General features: G+C 46.1%; 1 protein-coding gene across 1 annotated transcript; it reads right to left on the reverse strand.

Moving 5' to 3' along the window:
• Positions 1 to 11,274: 11,274 nt before the first annotated feature.
• LOC8035382 (neprilysin-1-like) lies at positions 11,275 to 12,840 on the reverse strand. The gene is made up of 2 exons (XM_042289670.1): positions 12,826 to 12,840; positions 11,275 to 12,690 (listed from the first exon to the last, which is right to left on the reverse strand). Exons 1-2 carry the CDS (start codon positions 12,838 to 12,840, stop codon positions 11,275 to 11,277), a joined length of 1,431 nt encoding a protein of 476 aa, XP_042145604.1.
• Between the last annotated feature and the right edge of the window lie 485 nt (positions 12,841 to 13,325).

Consider the following 13,325-nt stretch of genomic DNA (forward strand, 5'->3'; position numbering starts at 1 on the left):
CGGGTTGAGAAATAAGCTATCTAGTTTTAATAACGTTGTTTGTTTTGCACCCAGAACCACTACTGTCTGTGCGTCGGTTGGTACTGCGTCAGCGCCGAAGATGTGTAGCATCTGAGCTCATGTGAGCAGGCCACGAGTACGAAAATAATAAATTATATACCGAGTTGGAATTTCTGGAGAGTTTGGCTTGTTTAGTGAGTGTGTTAAATTAAACTGGTCAAACTGACTGGGAAGTTTACCAACTTAATCAGCATGACCAGTACAACCAGCGTGACCACTTCAACCAGCATGACCAGCTCAACCAGCATGACCAACAAGCCAATTTGGGCACGCTGGTGCAATAATCAAGCTTAAAGCTGGTACACTCGCTTAAGCTGGTTTTTTCAACAGGGCTGCCAGGATTTTGTTCTCTTCATGAGTACCCTGAAAATAAATATTACCTTCTTACGCGGAAACCTAATCTGGTTTGGGCAAAGTAACACTTATAAAATTAACATTTTTTTCCTTTTCAGCGAAAAGTTTCTAAATACAATTTTTTTTTTTTTGTGGGGCGGGGGGGGGGGGGGGTTGATATATTTCGAAATTTACTCATGCTCTGTGGGGTTGGGGGAAAAAATGAAGATGTCTAAAACTGCATCTAATGCGGTGCTTCCACCATACTAATATTAATAACACATATAATGTAAATGTTTCATTTATAACTTACATGTGGCTAGTTTCGGTTAGTTTGTTTCCGTGTCACATGTCAGGATGAAAAAAAAACATATTGGTCTTACGCTGGGGCAAAATGAAATCGGAATATATTCCACTTTTAATTTCGTTACTCAACCACTGGTTGCTTAATCACAACTCGAATTAAAGTCTGTCTCTTTCTGTGATCGGAGTCTACCGCCACCAAAGTTTAAACTTCGGTGAAGAAACCTAGTTTCACTTCTTTGTGTTCGTTACTGAAAACTATCAAGTGCTTCAAAGTAAAATTGATCAGTTGACGAGAAGACCTCTCCATTTGAATGAGCTTAAACAAATTTTAATGTTTCATTCGTTTTCTCTTTTTTCTTGTCTCTTCCCGTCCCAAACATAATAATTGAATTCTCCTAAACCACAATTCAAACAAACAAGCGTTCACTAGGCCCTCCACGCGAGGTATCTTGACTTAAACTCGCCCGGAGTAACTCGTGTCTAAAGGCATCGTCCTCCATAAATGTCAAAATGAGGTGGTCATGGGTGCGAAAGTAGATCGGTGGCCTCAGCATAAACACGACCGGAATGCACTATCTGAGATTATGCTTCATCATCAGCTGCAGGGGGTTAAACGTCGTCTCGTTTTCAAAGGGAGGCAGCCGCGCTCCGCAGCCAATGAGAAGCCATGTGACGGCTTTGACGCTGTCCACATTTTTCCCTCTCGCATCGAAGCATGCCTGAATCGCCGCGGCCAGTCGATCTATCACTGATGCTTGGGAGGGACTTGGGAGTTTCCTATTTATTCTTTTAAACGCGATGACCAGGACGCTTTTTTTCGATAAGGTCGAACATCGTCATGTTTCCGTACGTCTTCTTCCAGTTGCCGCAAGCGTATCGGAAGGAATCTCAGCATGGATCGACCGATCTGTCCATCGGTCGATCCATGATGTGTCCACCGGTGGGCTCGTTTATTTCCGGCGTTCCGGTTGATCCGATACCTCTGTATCTGGTAGAAACACTTCTTCTAGTGACGGGGTACAGTCCCAAGAGTGCCGTCAGGACGCACAGCACGGCAATGACCAGAAGTAGAAGGGAAGCCCAGCCTCGTGGGCTGTCTTCCATGGTGCTCGGGGTTAGCACCTGCGGAGAATACACGACTTCATCGACTGGATGACTTATCAAATCAACAGCGGTGCGCGTATGTGTTTTCGAGTCGGCGTTGCGCGTCTTCAGAAAAGGACCCTGAGCTCTGAAGAGGTTGGGTCTGTCGGCACGGGAAACATAGAGTTATATACACAAGGTAAAGAGCGGACACTGCCATAGGCCCTAGCAGCTCAGATAGACCAGTGACAGGTAGCGCTCCCAGCGGACCGCATTAAGCATAATCTGATTCCGGTTTCGGACAAGTTAGTTTCGGTTTCGGTTTGGGCGTTTCTGCTCCGGTTCTCCGGTACCCTTCTCTCTCTCTTTTCTCCTCGACTCCCGAAGCCACTGTTTCTTTTTTAGTTTCTTTTTTAAATATTGACGCACTTTTACTTTAATTTTTACAACAGAGTCCGTGCAAAATGTGTCAAAGAATATTTCAACTTCCTTCACAAAGCAAAAGTGTTTTTCTTGTTTTTTTTTGTTTTTTTTTATTGTAAAGCATTGAAGTTACACAATCACCACATTGACTCCTGGCTGGTGGAGCAGTTTGGGGTCAAGAAGAGAAAGTTATTCGAAAACATGATTTACTTCAGGCGCTCTGTATGTTTTATAAGAAAAGGATATTCACAAAAAATAAATGAATATGAAGGAGTTCGGCATATCGTACACTTCGTAATAGATTTTTAACGGAACCAAATTAGCAGAAACTTTCCACAGAGACCATGCTAAATGATCCATTCACTTTCACGCCGACTCGGGTGCGGGAATAAGTGCAGAAGTAAATAAGACATCGCTATTATTACCAGTCATAAGAGTATATTACGAGTGCGAAGCACCCACCGGATAGTACAAATTCCCCATTTCCGGCTAATATAAAGAACACCAATTTACATAGCCTTAAACTGACTGCGGGCGAGCCATTACCAAACAATGAGAACTCTATTCGAAATCTGACAAGATTCAACGTCCCTAAACATTCCCCGAAATTGTTCAGTAAAGAAGCATGAATTCAGAAAAAAGCGGCTAAAAAACTATGGACGGTGGATACTTTTTCTTTCGAATATGTTTAACATCTATATACTATTTTTATAAGAATTTTGTACAAAGTGGTTTAATATTTTTGTTAGGGAGCCGTGATACACATTTGCTGGAAAAATGGGAAACAAATCTTTGGAGAGCAAGCTGCACCGCCCAATTAATAAGCACTTTCTGTTTTTGGTTTGGCAACCGTTTCCGTTAATACACTATTAACAGTTAAACCTGTCTAGTAGCTTACTAGCCACTGACGAGTGCAACCGAACTTTGTCCAAATTCCGGTTAAGTAATCAAACATGCCATCACAAACGTATTCTGCAAAACAATTTTAAAAGCCTTTTGTGGCCCTCCTCTGAGCAAAGGCTAAAACCGCCCAGACCTCAAAGTGTGCGATACAAAGCGTCACATACTCCTCGAACATGTGCCAGACTCCGGGAAAAAAAGTGATTTTCTAGTTTGCAGAATAAAATTAAAGGCAGCCTGTGATAGTACTACTAAGTTCCCGAAGAGTTTTCCAGGCACGTGATATGCTTTAAGAACAAGAAAGTAATGGTGAGGCCTGGCCAAGTTATCAGACTCATCCGATAGCAGCTGAAAACAGCCACAGCTGTAAGTTGTCTGTTCAAGCAAAAGCTGGATCAAATAGCCCCAAACGTAATACGTGGACGAGTCATCAATTATGTTAGACCTGATGTCTGATGCCAGCTAAGAAATATCGTCTAGTGGCGGGAAGTTATCATTTAGAAGACATTTCACATTGTCTGAAATTGAACTTTCATGGTGCGAAGATATTGTGAAATCCTTGATGAGGTCAGCCTTGCCATCGTCAACGTTTCCACTGTCCGACAGTTTGAACAGTTTCTTTATCCATAGGTGTTTTAGCCCTGAGGTGAACTGATGCACATTTGGGTTTGTTTTGCAGCCCAGCATTTGTCGTATGTAGCTCCAAAACCTTTCTCAAGTGTGTCTTGCTGCAGGCGTCGTGTAAGTAAGAACTTCAAGTCATGGCTGTTTGCAAGCTCATCCCAGAGCATGAGAACACTTTTTATAGTAACTTGCCACCCTATGATGGCTTGTGGCTGCCTCCTACTTTGGAACTGCCATGGTGAAATCCATCCGAGTTGCTGGTGGAGTAAATCAAATATTTCAGCTTCTCCCTTTGGCATGACGCAACTTCTGTTCTGTCTTTTTGAATTTTGAGCTATTTAGACAATAAAAAAGTAAGTACATTTTATAACAGAAATAGGCTGTCGCCATTGCTGCCTCAGGGAGCTCCTTGGCATAAACAAGGGATGTGATTGCAAGAAAGAGTGAGGCACTCAGTACCTGTTGAGCATGATTTACTTTTACTCTTATGACTGGATTTACTTCCATATTACAGAAAGGTTTTTGAAAAATGTGTCTCTCAGTAAGTTTCGGAGCCAATTGCAAGCTCATCTCATGGGTAGAACGATAAAGTTCAACAATATAGGACCACTCCATATCCTCATTTCTAATGCAAAGTTTGTGTGCTTGGAGTTTGCTCTTGGCTGTTTTGGGGAGGTGCGGAACCTCAAAGATTAAGTAAACGTGTTCGTTGTCAACTTCAAACAATGGCTTATCAACACTCACCAAACTTACGTCTGAAGCCCCCTAATCACAGACCACAGCCTTTACTTAGAAGCCAACAGTCTTAAGCTCGCGAATTCCAGAAATCAGGAGACTGCGTTTAACAGAAGACGTTGTTCGAGTGTGCCCAACAGTGTATGCAAGGGGCTAAACTCCATCTCCTGGAAATTCCAAAGAGCGCAACAACCGAGGCTCTATCTGCAATGTTAGAGGTTCGTTCAACACCATCATCTGTAAATCCATGGACAATGGCGTGTGCAGGGTCGTAAGTTAAATTCTTTTTTTTAAAACATTCTTATCAAAAATCTGCATGCAGACACGTTCAAGTGCAGCCAGACAGCCCGGCGGAAACAACAGCGCGAGTAGCTCAAACCGATCGGCTCCACAGATTCACGCCGAGCATGCGAGAACGCGGGCGGTCATGCGTCACCTTGATTGATGCCAAGTCGACCTAACATTATGCAGCAGAAATCACAGAGGGACGGCACGCACGGCAGACGAACGACGTACGTACGAGCAGAGGCCATGCAGAATGATGCAGAGGCGACGGCGTGCAGGCAGGCAGGCCATCGCAGGCGCCATTCATCAAGTGGATTTTGTGGCGTATTTCATTAAAACTAATGTGTCGTTTTAAGTACTTTAAATAATTCTAAAGCATAACAATTTAAAAAAGGAAGTAATACTTCTTGCAGAAATGGTTCTAAATATTTTAACCAATTTACAGAAAAGCGCCACATAGTGGAGGGCATTAAACGCACTATCTGGGCCGCGAATCGGCTTCTGTGTCCTCTCTTTACGCTTACTATATTACTCTATGCGGGACATGCGTACTTCCAGATCGGGGCTCCTATCTGGACACCTGGCGAAAAAGTCGGCAAGGAATTCAGCGCCGCGATTGGCCAGCGCCAAGGCCAAGCGCCTCGCTAGCCAATCACGGCCGCCGAATTCCTCGTAGACCTTTCTCGCGAAGTGTCCAGATTATAGCTCGATGGTACAGCATCTCTACACTCCGTTTCACGTTAACTCCGACCACGGCCAAGGCTATGATAGGTTGAAACAAGTCAAGCATTGACAAAAGTGCATAATCATGGCGCTCGTCGTGTTTGTCTGTTTGATAATATCAGATACACCAATCACACGCAGGAAACGAAAAAGTACAGTATCACACTGGCACATGTGTAAAGCGTCTGGGCCAATTAGTAATACCGTAGTCGGATGAAGGTTAAAAAAGAAAATACGCTAAGAAACGCCATCACCGGTAAAGTCCCTCAATACTTCTTTTACAAGTAACGGCAACCAATACAAAAGACAAAGCACATTCCGCTGGAAGCGAATGGTGGCATTCAGTTCAAACCTCTGCTGTGCGCCGCCATTCGCTTCCCAAAAACCTGCCCCGTCACGCAGTCGGCGCTTCAAAGAATGTCGCTACTTGTAAAAAGCTCTTATCTGGGGACTTTACATCACGTGCCGTGCAACGGCATTGTATCGCGCCGCTGATCATCAGGGAACGGCAGTAGCCATAGAGGTTTACGTGATCCTCTATAACTGAAAGATATTGGCGCAGCTGCGCTGTGGGCAGCTCTCGATTGATGGGCCCTCGGATAAAGCTCTCTTTTTGCTGTGTTTACTCACATTTCTCAATTTTTTTCTTGGCGACTGTTATTGCTTAGAAGGAAAATATAACGAAAGTTTATTCAGTCATTAACGTTACGGAGTGATTCTACGGAGCATTGAGCGAAACTAGAAAAATCGTTTCGTGGGTCCCTTCAAGATAACTCGTGTCGCGTGGGAAAAATTTATGTCATCGTCGTCGGGTCTCGTTCGATCACCAATAGCATTTTTCTCGGTGACCTCGTCACACGCAATCGTTTAATAAAATTATGATGATTACATTTACTTACAGTCACTGGCAGGGCAAGAACGGCAGGGGTTGTTTCAGTAGTCCCGCCTCCAGCGCAAGCTTCTTACCTTCGACAACGCTTCGAAGTCTCGTGAGCCTCGGGCGTGCACGCACAGCCAAAGCACGAGAGAAGTCAGCGAGCGCGTTCTGTAGGCCGGGCATTCGAAAGAGACGCCATTCCGTTCTCATCCTGCCAGTGACTATAAACTATTCTTTCACCGCCATTTTGTGGCGTTCGTGCATGTGACGCGTGATTTACGTATTTGTTTCGTGAAGCGACAAACACGCGCGTGCTCGGTTGCCTAGACAGCGAGCTCGGATGTGTAAATGTAAACGTAAGGTTAGTTACCTAACGCGTTACCTTTCTCGTTACTTCGGCAACCAAATACAGAACTGTTTTTTTTTTATATAGTTTATTGTTTTCATTTCAGTAGTCATTGCACTTGAGCAGAAGCTGCATCTCGAAGTTTCCATAGGTTATGTTTCCCCGCTTCCTCGAAAATACATCTCTTCCGACCCTGAAGAAACGTACTGACGCGCTCGAAGGAACAGCATTGTTGTGCTTCAGGAAGAGCTGATGCCCGTTGAGGCAGACCAAGTTCTAGGCTGTATACACACAACCCAAATTTTTTTTTTTTTTTTTGAAGAGCTGTTGATTTTGGGATTTCCCTCTCCCACTCTCTCTCTCTCCCTGTCTCTTGTTCTCTCTGCTTCAAAAGTTCGAAGTTGCACAATAGGTTTTGTGCGTTCCCGTGTTGGCAATGTGCGGGTTTACATCGGGTCTGCCCTTCGATCTGCGTCTGTCGCAGTAAAGAGACGAGTACTCGGGTGTCAATTAGAAGGAGGCTGTTTAAACAGTGTTGTACACGCTACTCCTCAAAAGTAACAAAATACCGTTACTCATTACCTGGCCGTAAAAGTAACCAAGTACGTAAGTCGTTCTTTGTCTAGAAAGGTAACTAGATAAGTTACTCGTTACAAAAAAAAAGTAACTGGGTAGAAGTAACTCGTTACTAGTAACGCGTTACATACATATGTGGTTAGTGTATACTTTGGTTGGAGCAAGACTAACTAAAAGTGAGGACGTACAGCCAAGCCATAAGAAGGGACCCGCCGTTTCGCGGCCTGCTCATCCTCTTCTTCAAGAAGGGGTGACAGTGGCAATGGCCGTTGAGAAGCAGTATTTTCGTTGTTGTTGTTTCCTTCGTCTATGATGGTGCATTTATCTTTTCGTTGGTGTAAAGTCCCTCAATTAACGCTTTGCTAAGTAGTGACAGCAAGTGATTCGCCGACGCGCTCTCCTATTGGTCCGTGCCCGCGCTCCGTTGCCGACAACGAGGAACATGAGGGATTTGACGCGACCTCACTCTCCTGGTACCTCGACGTTCGGAAACCTATCCGCGTCCGCTTTGTTCTATTTGGGTTGTCACGCGATATGACCTGCCTGAGTAACACGGAAGATTTTGAACACAGCCATGGTGGGCGAGTTACGAAGAACTTGGCGGACCGCGCGCTAGCAGACGAAAGGAGCGAGGGAGGAGGGCGGGGGAGGAGCGTTTGTCACTACCTTGCATAGCGTTATCTAGAGACGTTAGGTGGCGGATATCGTGAAGCCTGTTAATTTAGTCGCGGATGGTAAAGTGTGCAGGACCTTTAATCGTCCGATTCCTCATTAAGGCTTAAATGCACGCCCCCCCCCCCCCCCCCCCCCCGGGCCCGAATCTCTTTTTTTTTTTTATTGCACCTAACTTTTAAAATGCCACAGGGATCTGTCACGGCCAGCAGTGCTTTCACATTGCTACAATCCCGCACTATGCCACCATACCCACACTACAGCGCGAGCACTGGGCTTGCTTGCTCTTCTCCCTTGTGTGCGCTCGCGCAAATAGCTCTGACACTGTTGTGGAAGCCACGCTAGACCAGTTTATTGCCCCATATTTGTGACTTGTAGCAAACCGTTACCATGTTCCGCGTACCGCACAACCGGAGTCTTTGAAGCATGCTTTTAAGCGCGCGCCCCAGCGGTCACGGAATCACCCGGGCGTGCGCTTAAAAGCATGCTTCAAAGGCTCCGGTAGTGCGGTACGCGGAACACGGCAGCGGTTTGCTAAAAATCGGGCCGGCTCACACAACACCGCTTCCTTACGTTGCGTTATAGACGCTTTTCACACGCGCCAAATCACAGCCGTCATTGCTGACCTTCTCTTGTCTTACCGAGATGCCGAGCAACTGAAACGGTAGTTGACGATCCTCTACAAAGGCCGATGCTTTAGAAAAGGACACAGTTGAATCTAATGTGGCAAGAACCTGGCCTGCTATGGTAATGATGAAGAGAAATAAACGATATAAGAGAAAACTAAAACTGAAGGTCAGTTATGGTGGTGTCCATGCACAGCTGCTGCAAAGCATCTATATGACGGAAGCATACACTGGCCACGTTGAGAGCCACCGGGATATATCTTCTTGGTATGAAGCCTGGCAACAAATTCAAGGAAGGGTCTTGCACGCGAAATTGGAGGCAGGGATGTTCTGGTGACTTATAACGTAACGTAGGAAAACGTAAGCAAACGTTTCTGTGTGAATGGGCTTGAAGCCTGGCTCTTAAAAAACCGTTTTTTTTACAATGAACAAGTCACCGAAACATCCGTGTCTCGAATGTCACGTGTTAAGGCTGGTTCACACAGACCCGTTTTCTTACGTTAGTGTACGAAAAGTCACTGGGAAATCTGTGCTTCCATTTGCTGTATTATCCAAGCATCAAGGCGAATGCAGGGATTGGTGTTCCACGCGCCACACGCGCACGCCTTTCATGTATAAAATATTCGAAGTAAATAACCAAAATAAAGCGTTGACGAACGCTCGTGCAAGATGCCATTTGTTTTAGGTATTTGCTTTAGAAAAATTACTACTGCTGAGGCCAGGAGGTGCGGCGTGTGGAACACCACTCCCTGCATTGTCCTTGATGCTTGGGTAATATAGCAATAGGTATATTCAAGGACAGCCTTGCATGCGACATTCTAAACACGAATGGTTCGGTGACGACGAGCTTTATTTTGTCTCACCTTAGTATAAACTAGCTGCGAAAGCTGTGCGAGCGCGAGCGGGTATCCTTGACTGCCTTGAGTGGAACACTCGCTGCACGAGTGCTCGTGCAGCCGCCGAGGCTTCATTCAAAGCACGCTTTTAGCATGCGCGGCTAACAATAGTTCATGCTAAGGTGAGACGAAGTATAGAACGGTGAGTTACCCCGGCAACCAAGGACACAAGGCTCGTCGTAACGTAACGTAAGGAGTTGAGCCAACACCTCCTAGACAGCTTTCAAGCCTGCGCGTCACGTGACATGACGCCACGTCCGATAGGCCTGTACGGGCGGAGATTGGATGCGAGTGCCGCGTCTACGTTCGCGTGGAGCTCGTTTTCCATCATAGTGTCACGCGAACCCTGACGCGGCACTCGCATCCAGTCAGCACCCATGCCGGCCTCCCGGACGTGTCGTCATGTCACGTGGCGCGCAGGCTTGAAAGCTGTCTTAGAAGTGTTTGTCGAGCTCGGTTCAACTTTTCACACAGCACCGTTTTCTTCCGTTATGCCCAAGTCACCGAAACATTTGTGTCTCGAATGTTTCGTAACGTAACGTACCGTAGAAAACGGGTCTGTGTGAACCAACCCTTACTCTCTCGGAGTGTAAAGCAAAGAAGCTCTACCAGCGCTTCTATCGTGTTCTTCCCCACTGCTTCCAGTAGACGCACACGCCTGTGGACCTTACCCATCTAACTTTAGAAGAAAAAAAAATGGGTTGTGTGTATGTTTATACAGCCTAGAACTTGGTCTGCCTAGGGGGCCTTCATGTGCGCTTTGCTTTGGGTGGAGACATCTCGCCATTTTGTCCCACACTTTTATTTTTATTTTTTGTTCAGAAGCGCGTGAAAGAGCGTGTCTCTGCACGCGTTTCTGGCGCTGACTGTGCAATGGCGACATTTTGTTTTCGTCGATTTCTTTGTATTTTACCCGTGAGCGCGTGCTGTCGGCACCGGGTACTACAAAGGATGGCATCACCCTAAACAGAAGGACATTGAGGCACCCTAGGTCTGCCTCCAAGGGCGACGAGTCTCCCAGCTGTAGATGAGCAATTTAGCCAGTGCGGCACAACCGCTAGCCTGGGGTCTTTAACGTGCATCACGCAGTAGTGATACACGACCGCACGCCGGTACGATGCTCATCCAGATCGAAACGGGCAGGGGCGGGGATTGAACCCAGTATCCTGGGTTCTGCAGCGCGAGCTTTCACTTCACGTGCTCCGAGCTGGTGTGCGCTAGACCACTCGGCCACCGATCCCCCCAAAAAAAAGCCGACGTTCTGACACCGGGAATCGAAACCGGGCCTAGTGGGTGAGAGCCAGGTATCCTAACCACTAGACCATGCCGGAGGACCATCTAACTTTTATTGCGCTCGAAGAGGGTTTCAGTTGCTGTGATCATCGATTTATGGAATATTACACTCGCTTCACAATGTGGCGATACATTCGATTGCAGTATTAGTGCTTTTCTTCTTCCTTAAATGCCTTCAACTATAAACCAACAAATTACACCATTTTGTTTTAAATTTCGGTTTCTTTAGATCCTTTTGATTCCACACGTAATGGACTAACATTTAGACCCATTTCAAAAGCTGTCAATCAATATTTGATCAAATCCCGACACCATGAAGCATCAGCCTGTCTCACAATATTTGACTAATTCAACATTAAAGATACGGAATATAAGTTAAAGTTCTAGAATCTAAAATAAAAAAGAACAAAGAAAACACCTTAATTGCTCAAAGGAATGGGCAGCAGAAGTCTCTGCCAAAGCCTCTTGCTGGGGCTTGTACCATTTGCCCATGCTAAGATATGAAGGGTTTCGATTTTATGTCAAAATTGGGCAAGAAGTAGCGTTAGGGCAGTTGAACGTATTTCTGAAGTCCGGCGATTGACCGAGCACCGTGTTGCACCTGTGGAGATTGGCGATGTGCGGATTACTTGGTCTCGTGTCCGCTGCTCGGACCCGCGACGTGCACCACAAAAAGCAGCGCGCCACGTAAAACAGCTGCTTGTTGGTCAGCCCCGCGATGGGAGAATTCGCATCGAGTCCGACGCAAGCGTCAGTCGCCAGAGCTGCTTGCACCATCTCCAGCCCCGAGATGTCGGCGAAATTCTCGGTGCGCGTGGCCATGCTGTAATTGCGAGTTCCTGAGCGCACCCCGAGCGCGTCGTAAAGTCTCACGATACAGTCCAGTCTTTTCTGGTAACCTTCCCATCGGGGGACGCGTGGCGAACGTGACGGCATCAAGTTCGAGCTTTGACCAGCCGCAATCGGATCGAAGGAGTGGCCTATCTCATGGGCCACGACGGAACCTGCCAGTCCGTAGCTGGCAGCGAGGGACTCGTCCACGACTGTGAAGGGGGACATCATTACCGATGGAATGTAGATTGAGTGGACGTTCCGGTAGTAGTGGGCGTTGGGAACCTGGCTGGGGTACAGGATGTGCGATAGCTCCTGGAACATCACTTGGGGGACCTTGGTGTAAGCGTAGTTGAAGAACTCAGTTTCCGCTTTACCCTGAAAGGCCCTCAAGAGGTTCTCGACAAAAGGTTTTCGGAAAATTGGTAGGAAGCGGTACTCCTCATTCATGACCGCGTGCGAGTAGAACCTCCGGGGCACGCCGAAGACAGCTGTGAGGTTCTTGATGCTCTTTAGGGTTCGGTTTTTTTGGTCGCTTTTGGTCCAGTTCAAAAACTTTGGAAATACTTGTTTCATAGATCGAAACATGTGTTTTGTTGTTTCCACATGGTCTGTGCTTACTATGTATTCTGTCAGCAGTGCGTTTAGGGCGTGAGGTGCCAGGTACTCCATGTAGTTGAGGCACTTGGGAATGAATATGCGAAAAGTAGTTTGCAAGGGGTAAGAGCTTGCAGAAGCAAAGTAATAGTGGACCAAGACCGTCATCCACCGAGCAAAAGGTACTGGGTTGTCGCGGTACTCTTTCATGAACTGGTCCACTACCCATATGAGTTTCGGTTCGATCAAGCAAAATTTAGTCTGCGCGTTGATGGGTGCCGGAAGATTATCGTTGATGACACCGAGCCATTCTCCTCTGGTGATGTGTCTCGTAGACGAAGCTATGGTCGCTAACGTGCGGTAACCCTGATTTTTGTGCTTAGGTGGGACGTTCGCGAGCGCCGTTTGAAAGAATGTGTGCACGTTTTTCACTTGTCTCGCGATGGTCGAGTCTGAGTCGTTTATGTGAAGAGCGGTCAGGATTTTGTCCTCTTCTTTTATGTCCTGAAAATAATCAAAATCTTAATACGCGGAAACTTGGCTTCGCTCGAGCAAAGCAACAGTTATTCAATAAACAAGAAATAACAAATTGTCCGCTCTATTTTAAAAAAAGTGATATTTTTAAGGTCGTATTTACACCATGATGTGCACCATATTGAGATAAATATTTGAAACGTTTTAAATTTGGTTTTATTATTATTTATATTACGCCAGTTTTGGTCAAAGGGCAACTCTAGTTAAGAGTCGGACGAATGTAAATGTCTGATATCAATTTACGGAGACGAAATACGAGCACGTCCAAAATATTGCACTAATCGGAATCTGCGATCCACTCTAGAAACCTATATTAAAAAACACTTCCACTGCGGGCATTCAGCGGGCATTCAGCGGGTTGGCTCTTTGTCAAGCAACCTTGTGCTCTTATGTAACTTTCGTTTTCAAGGTGGTCCTTTGTTCGTACTGCCACTTCTTTCGCCGTGTTTTTCTTTAGCTTTTTCAGCGTCGCACCGGATGATTTTTGCTTATGTTTTAGCGGCCGTTGTTTGTAGGGGCTCTACGGTCTTCGGGGGGCGCACGAAGATTTTTTTAAATTCCTGCTCACCCAAGCGCGTCTTGGTGCCAAAGATTGTATTTACTGG

The sequence above is a fragment of the Ixodes scapularis genome, unplaced genomic scaffold (assembly GCF_016920785.2).
Source record: "Ixodes scapularis isolate PalLabHiFi unplaced genomic scaffold, ASM1692078v2 PGA_scaffold13__105_contigs__length_92229423, whole genome shotgun sequence".
Taxonomy (NCBI): domain Eukaryota; kingdom Metazoa; phylum Arthropoda; class Arachnida; order Ixodida; family Ixodidae; genus Ixodes; species Ixodes scapularis.